The sequence below is a fragment of the Panthera onca genome, chromosome E3, assembly GCF_046562875.1.
Source record: "Panthera onca isolate mPanOnc1 chromosome E3, mPanOnc1 haplotype 2, whole genome shotgun sequence".
In the NCBI taxonomy this organism is placed as follows: Eukaryota; Metazoa; Chordata; class Mammalia; order Carnivora; family Felidae; genus Panthera; species Panthera onca.
Genome location: NC_138354.1, coordinates 41147008 through 41162875, shown reverse-complemented (window position 1 = coordinate 41162875; position 15868 = coordinate 41147008). Strand labels below are relative to the sequence as shown.

At 66.9% G+C, this 15868-nt stretch overlaps 2 protein-coding genes across 2 annotated transcripts; both read right to left on the bottom strand.

The window, feature by feature from the left end:
- Positions 1-684: 684 nt before the first annotated feature.
- C1QTNF8 (C1q and TNF related 8) lies at positions 685-4476 on the bottom strand. Its single transcript, XM_060649751.3, has 3 exons — positions 4211-4476; positions 2704-2920; positions 685-2215 (listed from the first exon to the last, which is right to left on the bottom strand). Exons 1-3 carry the CDS (start codon positions 4322-4324, stop codon positions 1665-1667), a joined length of 882 nt encoding a protein of 293 aa, XP_060505734.1. The 5' UTR covers positions 4325-4476; the 3' UTR covers positions 685-1664.
- A 3402-nt stretch (positions 4477-7878) lies between these two features.
- TEKT4 (tektin 4) lies at positions 7879-14371 on the bottom strand. The gene is made up of 6 exons (XM_060648014.3): positions 13722-14371; positions 11294-11364; positions 10742-10885; positions 10011-10233; positions 8968-9122; positions 7879-8190 (listed from the first exon to the last, which is right to left on the bottom strand). Exons 1-6 carry the CDS (start codon positions 14253-14255, stop codon positions 7974-7976), a joined length of 1344 nt encoding a protein of 447 aa, XP_060503997.1. The 5' UTR covers positions 14256-14371; the 3' UTR covers positions 7879-7973.
- Between the last annotated feature and the right edge of the window lie 1497 nt (positions 14372-15868).

Sequence of the window (15868 nt, the reverse complement as noted above, 5' to 3'; positions counted from 1 at the left end):
GTCTCATACCTGGGGCGCCGGGACGCCCACTGGGCAGGACCCACGAGGCTTCAGGACCCAGCCACAGGGTGGGATGCCGGCAGAGAGGGCCTCCCCCTGCAGACAGGCCCTGCATGGGCAGCACCCTCTCCCACAGACGGGCCCTCTGTGGGCAGCAAAGGGGTCCCCAGCACCTTTCCCAGTGAGGCCTCTCCCTGTGGGGCCATACTTGTGGGGGTGGCCCAGCAGGTGGAGAGCCGGCTCCCTGCACCATACATGCCCCTGTTGGGCCTCAGTTTCTCTACTTGTTAAAGGTGTGGTCGTCTGTCCTGGGACAAGAGCCCGTTCCTGTGTGTCTGGAACGGTGATCCCTGCCGACCCCTCCTCCTCCCCAACCTTCCTGGAGGTGTGCCAGGGAAGGTGGGTCTAGGGGCTCCATATCGGTGCTCTTTGGGGCCCAGGGTGAACGTGGACTGAGGGAACCCCACCTGCTCCTGGTGCTCCCACAGGAGAGAGGGGTCTGGACCTTCCAGCAGCCTCCTCTGCCACGTCCTGCGTCCTGGCCAGGGGCCTACGGACCTTCCTTCTGCAAGGCTCTGACGTGTCCTGCGAGTACAGCCCGCCTGAGCTCCAGCCACCTCAGCACAGCCGGGACCTGAGTCAGCCTGTCCGGCTCTGGGGGGACCAGACGCTGCTCTACCCAGGGCCTCCGTGGTCTCATCGCCCCAAGATCCTCGCCTGGGCGGGGCGGCTGCGGGAAGACATTTGGAGGCGCTGCGGGCCGTGAGGCTAGAGGAGGGGCCAGCCGAAGGCCCAGGCCAGGGGGACACGCACTGGGAAAGCAACAGACTCTGAATGGCCTGTGGGGGGCGGGCAGCCTGGAGGCTCCAACCCTGGGGTGCACGGAGCCCTCCTCTGGCGTAAGCACGGCCACCCTCCACCTCCACCCCTGCCTGTAGGGCCTCGTACTTCGATGTGATGATGGGGGTCTGGGCCCCCCCCCCCCCCGGGGCTCTGGCACACAGCCAGGTATGACCTCCCTCCTCCATCCAAACGGATGAGGGGGTGCCGGGAGTCCCCGAACATCCGCCCACCAGAGCTGGGCCCGTGTCACCCCCAGGAGGACTCTCACCCCCGGTCCAAACCCACACCCCGCCCTGCTCGATGCCATCCGGTCTCTGGCCTTGGCCCCCCTCTCACACCCTGGGATACGGCCTGCCTCTTGCGGGAGTCAGCTCTGAGGGGGCGGGATCTATATTTGACCCCCCTCTCCGCCTCCCCGGTGCCCAGCCAGCGGACGCTTTGTACATGTCCCCACAGCAGTGGTGCCTCTCTTGGCCCTTTATAGGCAGAAAAGATAGCTCCATCTCAAGGGCAGACCCCGCCCGCCCCGCTCTCCCCACCCCACCAGGCCCACCCCACGCCACCCGGACCGCAGGTCTCATCCCGAACTCGTTGATGTGAACGCTCGGTCGTGTCCCTCCCCTCCAGGCTAGGCCCCGAGTCTGTCTGGCTGCAGGCACATCTCTGGTGCTCTGCTCAGTGCCTGCATGCAGCTGATGCTCAAACACTGCAGACAGTCGGGCCTCAAAGACTGCCGGCGTGGCCTCTCAGCTCCGAAGGTGGGGTGTCTGGGGGAAGGGTGCTGCCGAGGGCTGGGCCTTGGGGGGACCCTCCCTGGGCCGCTAGAGCTCTGCGGCCGGCTTGACCAGGTGGCCGCTGAAGGTGATGTAGAGGTCGCCGGGCTCGCCGTAGATGGCATTGTCGCGGTCTCGGTGGAACAGGCGCACCCAGACGGCGTCACCGGCGGCCAGGGGCAGCAGCAGGCTCTGGGTCTGCATGACGCTGCGCTCGCTGGGCTGCGCGTACAGCACGGCCGTGGCCTCCCGGTTGCACATGATGTGCAGGTAAGTCTCCTTGTAGTTCCAGGTGTGCACGTTGAGGCTCAGGAAATAGACGCCGGGCACGGCACACAGGAAGCGGCCCGAGGCCAGGTCGAAGGCCCCGTCCAGGTTCACCAGCTCCGTGTCGAAGGGCACGGCCCGGAGGCCGTCGGTGCTGTGCAGGCCCTCGCGCCGGCCCACCGAGAAGGCCGCGTAGGCGCGCCGACATGCGGCGCCGGGCAGCCCCGCCTGCCCCTTCTGGCCCTTGCGGCCCCGGAGGCCCCGGGAGCCCGGCGGGCCCTCCTTCCCGCTCCTGCCGGAGGGACCTCTGACCCCCGTCTCGCCCTTCTCACCTGCAGGGGCACAGCGGAAGCCACGGGTCAAGGCTCGGGGTCCAGAGTCGCTCGGGGGAAGAGAGAAGGCACACCCCAAGGCGTGGCCGCTCTGGGGCCTGTGCAGATGGCCACGTGGGAAGGGTCTGACCCGGGCTTCGACGGGCGAGGGGCTGGGCAGCTGGAAACCCAGTCCAACCAACCTGCTGCCCAGGGCCCCAGGGTGAGTACTGCTGGAGCTGACCTCTTTCCAGAGGGGTCGCAGCTCGGGGACCGCCCCCACCCCGGGGGCTGGGCCTGGGGCGCCGCTGCGGGGTGGGTGAGCCGCCTGAGGGGCCTCGGGCCACCCTGCTCCCCGTCTTTACGCAGCTGCTGGGAGTCCAGGGCAGGCCCCCCCAGGTGCCTTCCCGGAGCCGACTGGGGCTCTCCAGCCCCCAGTGTGCGGAGTCCTGCGGGCTCAGGGGTGTGGGCACAGGGGCGGGGGCGTGGGGGGCTCTGCTCACACTCACCTTTGAGAATCGACACGTCGATGGTAGGCCGCATGCGAGGCGGCTGCACCCACCGCTCCCCATCGCTCCTGCGGGCATAGGGGCCGGGGGCAGCGGGGGGCCAGGCGGGCGGGCAGCACTGCACACACGGCCGTCGGGGCGGCCCCAGGCTGGGCCAGGCCCCCCCAGGCAACACCAGGAGGAGCAGGAGGCCAGGGGCCGCTATCCGTGCCAGAGCCTGGAGGGGGGACGGGGGGGTGGTGTGGTGTCTGAGAAGAGGTGCCTCTACTGAGCCCCAAACTCCACAGCTGCCCAGGCTGTGCCCCCTTGTCTGGGAGAGATGGGACGTGAGGCCGGGACTGGCCCTGTGGGGGTGCCGATCGGGGCCTCCAGGGGCCTCGGTGGGCACCAGACAGGGTGCCTGGCACACACCCGGGCCTGGATGTGGCCGCAGAATCCTCAACATCACCGCAGGCGTCTGGTCGAAGCACCCCACCCCGTCCCAACGGGCATTCTGGCTCCTTCTCTGAGACACCCTCGCCCATCCCTGGGGCCCTGGCCCTGGCCCGTAGTAGGTGCCCTAACTGCCTGCAGTCAGAGTCCTGGCCCCCAAAGCCCCCATGGCTGGGGACCCCACACCTGGCAGATTCAGGGGAGCCGTCAAGGGGGAGGGATGCTCTGGTTCAGCTCTCCGGGGTTGCCACCCACCAGCGGGAAGGGCAGCCGGGCTGCTTGGGGAAGGGCAGGGAAGGGCCTCCGCTGGGAGGTGGGGACCGCGGCCCAGGTTGGGTGGGGCCCCACCCGAGGCAGTTTCCCCAGGGCAGGCTGCCCAGCTGGGCAGAGGGCAGTACCCACATCCTGAGCTGCCAGGGGAGAAGGGCAACTTGGGAAGCTCCCCAGGGTGGAAAAACCGTCTTGAATCCCCAGCAGGCCTGGGTCTCCCGCCTCTGCCTCCCTTCCCACAGGAGACCCTGCCGGACACCTGGCCCACCCATGCTTCCCCTGGCGAGTAGACCCTTCCCGGCCGGTCTCCCCACGGCTGCACCCCAGGGCAGATGTTTTGTAAGGGCGGGCGTGTGCCGTCAGGGCCCTCACTCTTCCCTGTGGTGCAACGCTGCTGAGAAAAGACCTGGGATCTTCCTTCGGGAAGCCCTTGGGGACTGCAGCCCAGAACAACTTTCTTCCTCTTGCACAGTGTGTCTGCAACCCACTCGCAGGAAGAACTTTCCAGGAGGTAGGGCCCCTTCCGTTTACCACCCCCCCACCCCAGAGCCCAGCAGACCCTGACCCACCCCCCTCCTAGCTGTGTTGGACCCTGCAAGTCCCCCCTGTAGAGGGACCTGATGGGAACCTAATGGGTGCCCTGGGGGATCCTGCTCCATAGACAGACTGGTGCCCCTTTGGCCCCCACTCATCCCTCAATGCCTGGGGTCTCGAGCATCGTGCCCCCCCCCAGGCCCGCCCAGCAGACAGCCCACCCAGAGTGCCTGTGAAGACCCCCCCCACCCACCCCCAAGCTCCCGGTTACCATTTCACGGTCGGACACTGCTGCCTGCCTGTCTGTCTCCGGCGTCACTGCCCCAGAGGCCCGTGAAAGAACCCTTTCATGCTGCCCCAGGCACCACGGCTTCCCTCGGACCATCCAAGACCAACAAGCGTTGGGCCAGCTTCAGAGCTCCTGGGCCGGTTGCCCGCCACCCGGCCTGCCCCCTGCTCACTGTCGGCCGCAGGGGCAGTGCAGCCCTTCCAGGGTCCTCCTGCCTGCCCCTGTGACGTGGCTCGGGGGCCTGGGGCGTCTGGGTTGGCTGGGACTGATGGGTCGTGGGCTGGCCATCGCCTCCATCTGGGGTGCAGTGACTTGGCAGGGAGTCAGGCGGGCCAGAGCTGGGGCTCGGCAGAGTCTGGTGAGCGCCTGGAGGCCAAAGTGGGGGGGGGGGGGGACACAGACCAGGGCCACCAAGCCTGTGCCGGGCCCACCTGGTGACGGGGACTGCCTTCCGTCTCTGGCAGGGGAGAACAGCGTCTGTCCCCACCTCCCGAGGTGCCGTCCCAGGGTCATGGTGCCCAGCAGAGCAGGAGACAGGCTGTGATCCCTGGTGGGGCCGTCGGCCTCAGCCCAGCCTCTCAGAACATAAAGGACGTACACGGTGGTGCCCCCCGGTGGGAATGACTCACAGGGCCCCCCAGGCAATGCAGGAAGGGGCTGCACGCACCGTGAGCTGGAGGCCTGGCCTCGTCCCCGCTCTGGGTCTGGACAGCTGGACACAGGGCCCAGGGACAGGGCCGGGCGCCCTGGCCTCTGGGTGTGGGGACGTGTGATTCCCTCAGAAGCGTCCTGCCGCCCAAGCCGGCTGCCTGTCGGGGAGGCACCAGACTGGCCTGGAGGACTGATGGCTGGGGAAGGGGCAAGGACGGGGGAGAGAGCAGACAGAGGTAGGCCCACGGCAGGGGTGTGGGGGGGGAGTTCTGCGGGGCGAGGGGATGTTGGGTGTGAGGCTGTGGGTGGGGCTGCACCAGCTGGAGCCGGTTCCGGAGCTGACAGCTCACACCGCAGTGGGGGGGCAGCCACTCCCTTTGGGGACAGCTGTCCTCATCCCCGCCTGCAGGTGGCACAGATGGATGGGGGGGTGGTGGGAGGCGAAGGCCTTGTGGGCCCCCACACCTTGTCAGCACGTGCTGGGAGCTGGCGGGCTTGGTTCTGAGACCAGGCGGCTCCCCCGGAGCCACTCGAGCGGCTTGTCACTCGGGCTCCCGCTTCCCAGCCCCACATCCTTGGGGGGAGCCCGCGGGCCCCGGGAAGGTCAGGACACCCCCTCTGGCAGCACCGCTGTTGCCTCTGGGACACCGAGAGAGGAGCAGACGCCTAAGCTTTGCTGCTTCCTGCGTCCGGGCCTCAGTTTCCCCACCCGTAAAATGGACACCAATGGGCTCAGAAGGGGCCGGAGTCCCCTGTGGGGGATGGAACCAGGTAGAGCACAGCCACTGGGGGGCTTGGCAGGCTCCGGCCATACTGCAGGGCCCCAGCGTCCCTCCCCTGTGCCTCCCCTGACACCAGCAAGCTGGGCTGCCTGACCCCCCCCCGAGGAGATGGCTGGTCACACTGTACCTTCCCTTGGGGGAGGGGACAGTGAGTTAAAATTTCCCTGCACTGGCGGGGGCGGGGGGGCACCTCCTCAACGGGGGGTGAAGGGCCCGGAAGGAGTCCTGGGGTTCCTCTGGTCTGGGTGGGGTGGGGCTGAGCTCAGGTCCCCGGGACGCCAGCTGCGAAGTGTTTGCTTGGGTGCCTGTGGGCCTTGCCTGGGCTCTGAGAGGAGGTGGTCAGCAAGGGCTGAGGGTGACTCAGCAGGTGGCAGGAGGACCTGGACAGAAATAGCCTCCCCTGGACACGCGGCGGGACATCTCCGTGACGACGGGAGCGTGGCTGAGCGTCACGGCCCCGCGGGGTCAACAGCCCACAGGCGGCCACGGCGTCGCCCGCAGGGGGGCCGGGCTCCCTCACTGCCTCCCGCCCGCCGCAGCCCAGGAAGGCCACACTGTCCTGTGACTCGAGCCTGGGCAGCGGGACCGGATGGCCCCCGTGGTCCCCAACTCAGCAGTTGGCCCTCGCGTGGGGGGGTATGCGGAGTAGACCGAGAGCCCGTTACCACAGACTTCACTAGAAGGGGCCACGCAAGTGGCCCTGGGAGGAATGGACGTGGGCTCTGGGGCCAGACACACTGGGGTCCCTCACTCACCATGAGAGTGACCGTGTGGACTGGCTGCAAGTCTCCACAGACAGGAAACCTAAGGTGTTTGGAAGGAAGCCAAGGGTAAGCCAGCCGTGCCAGGGCAGCTCTGGGGCAGCAGGGGGCCTGCAGGGGGAGTGGGGAGGGGGCGGCCCTGTAGCCTCTGGAACATGCTCCTACCCCTACCCCCAACAGGTTCCCCCTCCCCAGAGGCAGACTCAAGTGCGGGGGCCCCGTGTGGGCAGAGGGGCCCGAGGGCGGGATGGACAGCAACCCTCCCGCTGCTGTGGCGGCCTGAACCAATCCTGCCCCTCCTCCCAGGACCCCAGTGTCCCGGCTCCGCCCTGGAGCCCCGCAGGGTCAAGGTCTCTGGGGGCTGCTGGAGAGGCCCAGGCTGCATGGTGGCCTCACCTCAGCCATGAGCCTGGCCAGCCGGTGGGGGGCCTGGACTCCGGAAAGCTGGAAAGCCGTCGCTCAGCGCCGGGGGGCCTGGTCGTGTGTCTCTACAAAGGGACACGATCTCCCGCCTAGAGACAACCACAGACGAGCCCCCAGCAGGCAGCCCCCAGGGGACCGTGCCCTCCCAGCCTGGAGCCAGCAGCCCACTTTAGAGATAATGAGCCATGCACTGCACCCCCCTGGCACTTAGCTTCCCGACAGCGGCCCCTGGGGTGGGGGCTGGGATGAGAAGGCCCTGAGCTCCCAGGGGCACTGCCTCAGCCACGGGCGGTAACGGGCTGAGTGGCGGGTGTGTGCACTGCGGGGGTCATTATCTCCCAGGGCCCCGATGGACGCTTTCTGGAGAGTTCTGCTGATGAGCTACCCAGGGGGCGGGGGAGCTGCCTGCGGTGGGTGGGGTGGGTACAGCGGGAGGGCCTCCTTGCAAGGAGCCGTGACAAGGTGCTCGGGGTGAATGAGGGGCGCTGCAGTTGTGCCCAGAGCCTCCGACACAGGGCGAGGGATGGTGCGCGGCCAGGGGGACGGTGGGAGCCCTGTATCCCTGGACCTGCCACACCCCAGCCTGACTCACTCACTGGTTGAGCAGAGGCCGGACCGGGAAGGTGGCCACCCGAGGTGACCACAGGGGCTGGGAGTGGAGGGTCCCCCGGATCTGCCTCCCCCGGTGCCCACCCCGTGCCAGGTGGAGGTGGCAGGGAGAGGTCCATGGGTGTTCTGTGTGGTCATTGTCCCAGGCCCTGCCTGGCACCCTGCGTGGATGCTTGCAACCCGGGACCCAGCCCCGCGGGACAGAGCTGCCCGGCCTCACGGTGACAAGTGCCAGGAAACACAGAGGAAAAAGTGCGGGGCCTTGGTCATTGCTGGGAATGAGTGTTGTGGCATCCGTGGTGGCATCTCGGGTGGGCAGAGGGCCCCCATCTGAGCCTCAGGGGGCTCAGACGTGGGGTCCACAGGTAGGGCGCACCTGCCAGGTAGCAGTATCCCGACTCCACCGCGAGCCACACATGACAAGTAAAAAGCTAATGTGCTCTTTATTTGAGGGGCGGGGGGGACGGCCCCTTCCCCAAGTCCAGCCAGGCCACAGAGGCACGTGCTGTGGTACCCTGCTCACTGGTAGCCGGCCAGCTGGAGGGTGGTGGGGTAGTGGGCACGGTGGGCCATGCACTTGTGACGGTCGATGAAGAGGCTGTTGGTTTTGACCGCGATGTCCTTCTCCAGACTCATGCGCGTGTCCTCCAGATTCCTCAGGGACTGCTCCGCTTCTAGAAGCTTCTCCTTCAGTGCCGCAAGGGACGTGTTCAGCTCCTCCACCTCGCTCGCCAGCCTGTGGGATTGGGGGACGGAGGCGTGAGCTGGGGCCTGTGGGCCGGGACCGTCGAGACCCAGGAGCCCTGGTGAGGGGTCCAGGCCAAGATGCTGGGCCATAAAAGGACCCAAAAGTCCGAAAGGGACACCTGCCGGCAGCGTGGCAGTGGTCTGGGCCGGCGGTCCATCGGCTGCCCCTGCCCCCACCCCCCGACCGGAGGGGTAAGGCTGCGTGGGCAGGACAGTGCGCGGCTGTGTTGAGCGACACCGTGCGGCGGTTACAAGCAATGACAGGGGTGCGCGGAGGCTCGCGGTTCCCTTTATTCCTGGCGCCCGGCGTCCTGGAGCTGCACGAGGCCCCAGTTCGCGGGACGTGCTGAGGCCTGGGGAGGAGGAACACCAGGGAGGACGGCCGTGCTAGTGCTCGAGAGGGCGACTGGTACTCGATAAGTTTGAAACACCAGAGACACGATCCCCGCGAGACTTCCGGCCAGGGGCCACGCGTTCCCGGAGGTATGGACGGCGCCCCGAGGCAGGGTGGGCCCGGGAGGAGCCTGTGGCCTCGCGATTCCTGGCCAGGGAGATTGCGCGGCACAGAGTGAAGGAAGTGCCACGCTGTCCCTCGGACTCGCAGCCCTGACAGAGCCCCGCAAGGCACGTGGTGTCTAGTCGTGCTGGGTGGGGGTAGGACGTGGGGACGCCCGCGTGTTGAGCCCCGCTGTGTTTCCACTGCAAGCCTGCAGGCTGCGGGGGACGGGCGTGGATGGTGGGTGGTGACCTGTCCCACGGCAGGCACCTGAACTGGGCGGTGTCTCGGCACAGCTCCACGTTGGGCCGGTGTGAGCGCTGGTATAAGCGGGTCTGAGCCACCTTCAGAGGCGCCTCCTTGTCCTTGATGGCCTGCTTCAGCGCTGCGACGTTGTGCTCCTGGTCTGTGATCTCCCGCAGCGTCTGCACAAAGGAAGGTCCCTGGGAGGGCCAGCGGAACCCCCGCCCCGCCCGGCCTCCTTCCCAGCCCTGGGGCTGGGGCCACTGGGCAGCCTTGTCCACTGACTCGGCAGCGGGGGGGGGGGGGGGGGGGGCGGAACGGAGGTCGGAAGATGCGTGTGGCCACCTCGGCCCCCACCAAGGGTACCCAGAGGTTGTCCAACAGCTGTGGCCTGAGCGCCCCCAGTCCTGCGGGTCACTAGGCCCCCAACCCTGGTCAAGAACCGGAAAGACTTGGCAGCAGCAAAGGCCATCCTGAGAGCCTGGGGTCAGAGCCCTACCAGGCCTGGCCACCTCCTGCCAAGGTAACTTCTCTCCTGTTCCTGCCTGACAGCCACCCCCAATGTCACCTGGTTTCTCACTGGCTTAGAGGGTGCCCAGGGAGGAGTGGGTGCCTTGCCTCTGGGGTCCCTCAGGATGGATGGAATGGAGGAGGGGCAGGGACCAGGCCAGGTTGTGACCAGGGCTTAGTAGCCAGGAGCGGGGCTGGGCCAGAAGGAGCTTCCTCCCTCCGTTACAGATGCCCAGCTCTCGGGGCGTGGTCGGGGCGTGGCCCGGTATGGGTGGGCGTGGCCTGTACGTGTGGGCGTGGTCGGTTCTGGGGCGTGGCCTGAGCTGGGGCGGATGGCCTGTGTGGGCGTGGTCTGAAAGTATAGGCCTGTTCTGGGGCCAGGCTTGTACGCGGGCGGGCGTGACCCGTTCTGGGGCGTGGCTTGCGCGTGGGTGGGCGTGACCTGGTGGTGCAGGCGTGGTCTGTTCTGGGGCGTGGCCCGGTGGTGTGGGCGTGGCCTGCTCTGGGGCGCGGCTTGTACGCGGGCGGGCGTGGCCTAGGCGCGGCTGGCGAGGCTTCACCTTGTGCAGGTGGTCCGTCAGCTTGTGGCGCGCGTCCTCCACCTCCTCACAGCGGCGCTCGAAGGCCAGGTTCACAGCGTCGCACTGCAGCCGCAGGTCCTCGGCCGTGTCCCGCAGGATGCTATCGATGAGCACCCGCAGGTTGACGGAAGCCAGGCGCTCGCGCTCTGCGCGGTACAGGTTTTCCTGGGTGAACCGGGCCCACGTCTCCGGCGTGGAGGCACTGCGGGAGGGGAGCGGTCCATGGTCAGTGGGGCACCTGCCAACGGCCGCGGCCCACCCAGCCCTCCCGCGTCTCCTGCGCCCCAGCACAAATCACCACCCCTAGCCCCCTCGCCGCCCCGTGGCCCCCGCATACTTTGGACCCTGCGTCCTCGCAATCTGCGTCCCCCGGCCTCCCGCTGCCTTACGCCCTGCACTCCTCCGGACGTGGCCCGCGGCGCGCGCCCCCTGCCAGCCGCCGTCCAGCCCAGCTCCTGCCTCCCTCGGTGTCCGCAGCCCTCTGGTGAACTGTGTGGTGCTGTGCCCTCGGGCAGGGACCCTGCACACCTGCCCGTCCTGGGAGCAGATAGAACTGGGCCTCCGTGTGAGGGCCTCAGGGGCCGGTGGGTCTCTGAAGGATCCCCAGCAGAGGGACCAGGAGCTGGAGCCCCATCTTAGCAGTTGCGGGTGCGTGGAGAAGGGGTTTATGACGAGGGCCCCGGGGAGGCGCTGGGGCTGAGGCGGCCCACCTCTCCTCGAACTTGGCCGAGTGTGGGTAGAACTGCACCTCGGTGCTCTGGTTGTGGTAGTGGGCGCAGGTCTGGTCGATGTTGTAGGCCTCCACCTTGTCAGACCAGTCCACCTCACACGTCTCCTTGTGCTCCCGGTTCAGCCTGGGGTGGGCAAGGTCTGCGTTTGTTGGGGTGGGGGTGGGGCGCTGGGTGCCACCCCGAGGGGCAAGCACACCTCCAGTTCTCAGCTGAGAACCAGGACACCTCATCTGCCCAGGATGGGGGTCCTCAGGCTACCCAGGCTCTTACCTGACCAACAGTGTCCGGGCCCTGGAAAGCTGGCCTGGGCTCTGGATGCCCAGCCCCCAGGGCAGGCAGGAATCTGCCCCCTCCCCCCCACACACTAGTTGCCCCTTCCTGGCCCTGTACTCCTGGCTATGACCTGGGACAGGCCCCCACCTGTCTGAGACTCAGGGCCTAGTCACCCCCCCCTTTCTTCCCAGAGACATCCCAAGGGGTGAGGAGACAGGGGTCATCCCGAGGGCAGACCTGGAGACCACCAAGACCCACCGGATCTGGTTCACGGCCTGCATTATGGTCCTTTTTAGGAGCTCCTGAATGTTCCGGATAAGCTCGGCCTCCTGGGGGAGAAAACCCCCACCCCTGGTGAGGATCTGAGGATGGCCAGGCTGGTATGGGCCCACAGTGAGCCCCTTAAATGCCCAGATCAACACCTGATCCTTGCTTGGGTAACTTTGGGCCAGACCCCAGTCTCTTTCCTGGAAAATGAAGGCTGAGCCCAGCCCTTTCTCATTGGGTTTATTCTGGGCTTTTGAAAATTCTATTTGGTGTAGCACAGTGGTGTTTTTTTCTTGGGGGGGTGGTGAGTGCTTCTATGGGCTGGTGGGACTGTCACCTAGGGGCAGCTCCCACCTGCCTGGCACCAGCACCCTCTGGGCTCTAGGGGCCATCCCTGCAGCCTTCCCAGGGCACTGGTGGCCAGCAGCCCTCCTGGGACCCCGGCCCCTGGGAAGCAGGTCCCTTCCCTGGCTGCCCGTCAGGGCCTGGGGCTCAGAGATGCCCTCTCTTCCACTGAGAATACAGGGGGAAGCCCTGTGTTTCTTTCTGCTACTGCAATGGCTTTCTTTTCAGTGCACAAACAGCACCCCCCCCCACCACCACCAATTTGGATTTTTGCCTCCCTCTGGCACTAAACCCACATATGTCAGGGTCTGTCCCTGGTTCTGTCTCCCTGTCTCTGGATCATTGTTGGTTCTTCACATTGGGGGGTGGGGGGGCAAGGCCTGGGACATGGGGGTGGGGGGGGCGGGAGGGGGGATGTTTCTTGGCTCGGGGCAGGGGGGTTGTTGAGCAGCTGAGTGTGGGGCTGAGGTGGTGGGGGACCAAGAGGGGTTGGGGCCTGGGAGAGGGCCGTGGGGGGAGGGGAGGGACCCAAGGTTCTGGCCTGAGCTGGGAGAGCAGAGGGAAGCCCTGAGCCCTTGGACTGGCTGTTTGCCTGCCCACAGCCTACAGCCTATTCACAAGCCAGGCCCCCAGGCTCTGAGAGGTGCATGAGCTCTGCCCTGCCTGGATCAAGGGACTGGCCTGGGTGATTCCCTGCTGCCATGGGGCTGCCCCAAGGACAGATCCTGCTCAGTTTGGAGCAGGAAAGGCTCCTTGTGGGATGAAGGTGGCTGCATCGTTCACCCATCTACCCTGCATCCTGGGCTGTGCCTCGATGTCCACCACGGGCACCAGGGTAGGGGGAGATGCGGTGGGCTGGGTCTTTAGGCGTTCAGGATCAAGCTTAATTTGCATGATCTAGGGTGGCCAAGAAGCCACCCGGCGGGTGCCAGGACCCAAGGGTGACCAAGGGGCCGCCCAGCGGGTGCAGGCGTCATCAGGACCTGACTTCCTGGCCCTGCATGCATCCCAGACCTCAGGCCGCTGCCCACGGGGTTCATCTCAGGCACCTCCCCATCCTTCGGTGTGTGTGGGGTCATCAGGGCTTGTGCATGGACCTGGCCAGACCCTCTCCTGCCTCAGTGGCCTCTGAGTGTCCCATCCTCAGGCAAATGCCCCAACAGACGTCCAGATGTGAATTCTGTCACAGCCTGGGCCCCACCTCACCCCAGGATGAGCTGTAATAGGTTGGGGGGGCAGTGCAGGGGCCCCGGACATGGGTTGTGGTGAGCAGATGAGCACTGAGGTCCAGCTCCAGCCCCCATACATGCTCAAACCCCTACGCTGGGACCTGCCCCCAGGCAGCATGTCCAAGCTGGGGCTCACCTTGCAAGGAGCCCAGCCTCACTCAGTGTCCACTGTGAGGACCAGGCTGTGGGAAAGTCAGACCGGGCACCCTCCTGGGGTCAGGGATGGTACCTCTGTCCTAGAAGGCTGGAGCCCTGACCTAGCCCTTGTTGGTTCTGGGGGGTGGACCTGAGCGTGTGCTCCACACGTGTCTGCGTGTGCAAAGCGTTAGGTGCTCTAGGTTTTCCTGTGTGCGCAGAGGGACATATGCGCCCTGAGCTTGTGCACTCCCACCTGGTACCCAGGCGCCAAGGCCTCTGTCAGCCCGCGTCACGGGCATACGTGTGAACCCCCCCCCCCCACCCTCTGCCTTGTGCGGGTCACGCTCTCAGAAGGGTGAAGGCGGCAGGGCCTGTGGTTCCGGGGTGGTGGTGGAAGGGGCGGGGTCTACGGTTCTGAGGCGTGGCCTGCGGTTCCGGGACGGTGGAAGGGGCAGGGTCTGGGGTTCGGGGTTGAGGGGGAAGTTCCGGGGCGGGGTCTGCTGCTCCGGGAGGTGGAAGCGGCAGATTCTGCTGTTGCCCGGCCTGGAAGGGGCGGGCTCTGCGGTTCCGGGGCGTGGCCTGAGTTGGGAGGGGGGGTGGCTGGGTGGGAGGGACGGGGCCTGCAGTTCAGGGCGGGGGAACCTGCGGGAGCGGAAGGGGCGGGGCCAGGGGGTGTGTCGGGGGCGGGGGTGGAAGAGGCAGCGCACCTTCAGCAGCTCGATCTCCACGTGGTCGCGGACGAGGTCCGGGTGCTGGCGGCGCTCGCGGCACTGCAGGTTGTCGGTGGCGATGGAGAAGGGCACGGCGGTGGCGTCCAGAGCGCGCTCCAGCCGCTGCTTCTGGGCCAGCAGCAGGTCGGTCTCGGCGTCCAGCTCGCCCACCTCGTGCTGCAGCTCGGACTTCCAGCAGTGCATGTCCTGCAGGCGCGCGCCCACCTTCCTGGTGGCGTCCTCCTGCGTGCGCCGTGCCAGCGCCTCGGTCTCGGCGGCCAGCTGCTGGCTCTCGTGGCGCTGCCGCTCCGACTGGTCGCGGTCGGCGAAGGCTTGGTGGTAGCGGGCATAGCAGTTCTGGAACCACTCGTCCACCAGGTACTTGGCCGAGCGGAAGCCGGCGGTGGCGAGGCCCGAGGACGTGTAGGCGCCCGTGTTCCGGGCCACGTCGTACAGCTTTCGGGGCAGCTCGCACGCCGGCACCGTCTGTGGGGTGGGCTGCTTGGTCAGGAGCACGTCCGTCTGCGCCATGGTGCCAGCCAGCCCCTGTGCCAGGGAGGGAAGAGGGCCGCTGGCACGGTCAGCAGGGCCGCTTGAGGCCGCTCTGTCCCAGCAGCAGGACGCTTCTGGTCTCCCAGCGACGAGTACACACTCGCCCTCCTGTTGCTGGGCAACAGGCCCCCTCTCCTGGAGCCCCTCTTAAAGGGCCAGGCAGGCCCCAATCCTACTCAGTCTGGCCCATGTCTGGCATCTGCCCAGACTTGCACCTGGGACTGTGGCCCGAGGCCAGACCCCCATCGTGCCCTCCTTGTCTTACTTGTCCCAGTGGGGCTCTCCCCTGGATCCGCAGAGGGTGGACTTGTCTTTGATGAGGAGTTGAGTTCAGTCTCCAGTGGATATCTTGGAGCCCAAATTTCCACACGGGTGGAAGTGAATCCCAACAGTGTCCCCAGGGCCACCCAGGGCCAAGCTCATGACTGAGGTCGCGGGAGCAGGAGGTACACCTGGTCCTCAGAGCACATCAATCCCTCCGCCCCCCCGCCCATCATGCGCCGGGGCGATGTCCAACGTGGCCAGCAGAGGGCGCCGTTGGCCGCTAAATGTTTCCGGGAGTCGGAGAGGGGGCGGGCAGCGGCTGGGGCTGGGGCTCCGGTGGGTAGGGAGAGGGTCTCGGCCCTTGGAGGTCTGACGCCCTGGCCCAGATAGCCCTCTCCTCGTCCCTGCCAGTCCCGCGGGTCGTCTCCAACAGCCCACCTAGCGGGACGTGAACACCGCCCCCCAGCACACCCCATGGCCCTTGTCCCTCCCGCTTACACCACTGTCCCGTCCTAACTTGGGCCACACCAGCCCCGGACCTCCTCAGATACACCAGCCTTGGTTCAGCTGTGTGCTTCTCCAGCGGCCCTGACCTGGGGCACCAGCCTCCCTTTGTGCCCTGATGGCAGGGGCCACGGGGTTCAGCATCTACACCACCTGGCACACAGTAGGTGCCTCATAAATGTGGACCTTGGGGACAGCTGCCCCAGACCTCCCCCAACAGAGACTGAACCTGAGCCTGTCCTTGAGGGCAGGAGGTGAGGAGGGCCTCTGGGTGCCGTTTCCCCAGAGGGCACCCAGGATGGGTGGGCTTTGTCTCTGCCTTTTGTTTAGATCCTGCCTTTCACACACCATAGCTTTCTCCTGAGCCAGAGTATGGCACAGCTGTCTGGGGTGCGTCCGCTAAGAACCTACCGACCCAGGGATCTCACTGAACACAGGGCCAGAGCCAAGCTCAGGCGACCCTGGGGTGCAGGGCCATCCTGATGGGGTGTGTTCCCCAATGCAGGTGCTCTGGGGTGACCTGACCCTGCAGCAAGGCTGGTCCAGCAGGACTCGATTGAGTGGCCCTCAGTGGGGACGGGCCCCCTACCCCAGACAGTATATTGCTGGGGAGGGAGCAACCGGTTCAGAGATCCCCAGGCCAGAGGCAGAGGGGAACACGCCCCAGGAAGCCTGCTGGCTTGGAGTCCGGCTCTGCCCCTGACCCCTCCATGGCCGAGCAGGTGGCCCCGTGCCTGCTTCTCCCTCGGCAGAGTGGGGTTAAGCCGTCCACCGCACGGGGCTGCCGTGGGCACCGCCTGAGCGGAGGCCAGGAAATGGCTGGC

Excerpts from the sequence above, each read along its gene's own strand:
- C1QTNF8 (XM_060649751.3), bottom strand. The coding sequence starts at position 4,324 with ATGGTCCGAGGGAAGCCGTGGTGCCTGGGGCAGCATGAAAGGGTTCTT. Across the intron at positions 2,921-4,210 it reads CAGTGTCCGACCGTGAAATG|GCTCTGGCACGGATAGCGGC; the intron begins GTAACCGGGAGC and ends TCCCCCCTCCAG. Across the intron at positions 2,216-2,703 it reads CGACGTGTCGATTCTCAAAG|GTGAGAAGGGCGAGACGGGG; the intron begins GTGAGTGTGAGC and ends GTGCCCCTGCAG.
- TEKT4 (XM_060648014.3), bottom strand. The coding sequence starts at position 14,255 with ATGGCGCAGACGGACGTGCTCCTGACCAAGCAGCCCACCCCACAGACG. Across the intron at positions 10,234-10,741 it reads TCGGCCAAGTTCGAGGAGAG|TGCCTCCACGCCGGAGACGT; the intron begins GTGGGCCGCCTC and ends CCCCTCCCGCAG. Across the intron at positions 9,123-10,010 it reads TGACGGACCACCTGCACAAG|ACGCTGCGGGAGATCACAGA; the intron begins GTGAAGCCTCGC and ends TCCTTTGTGCAG.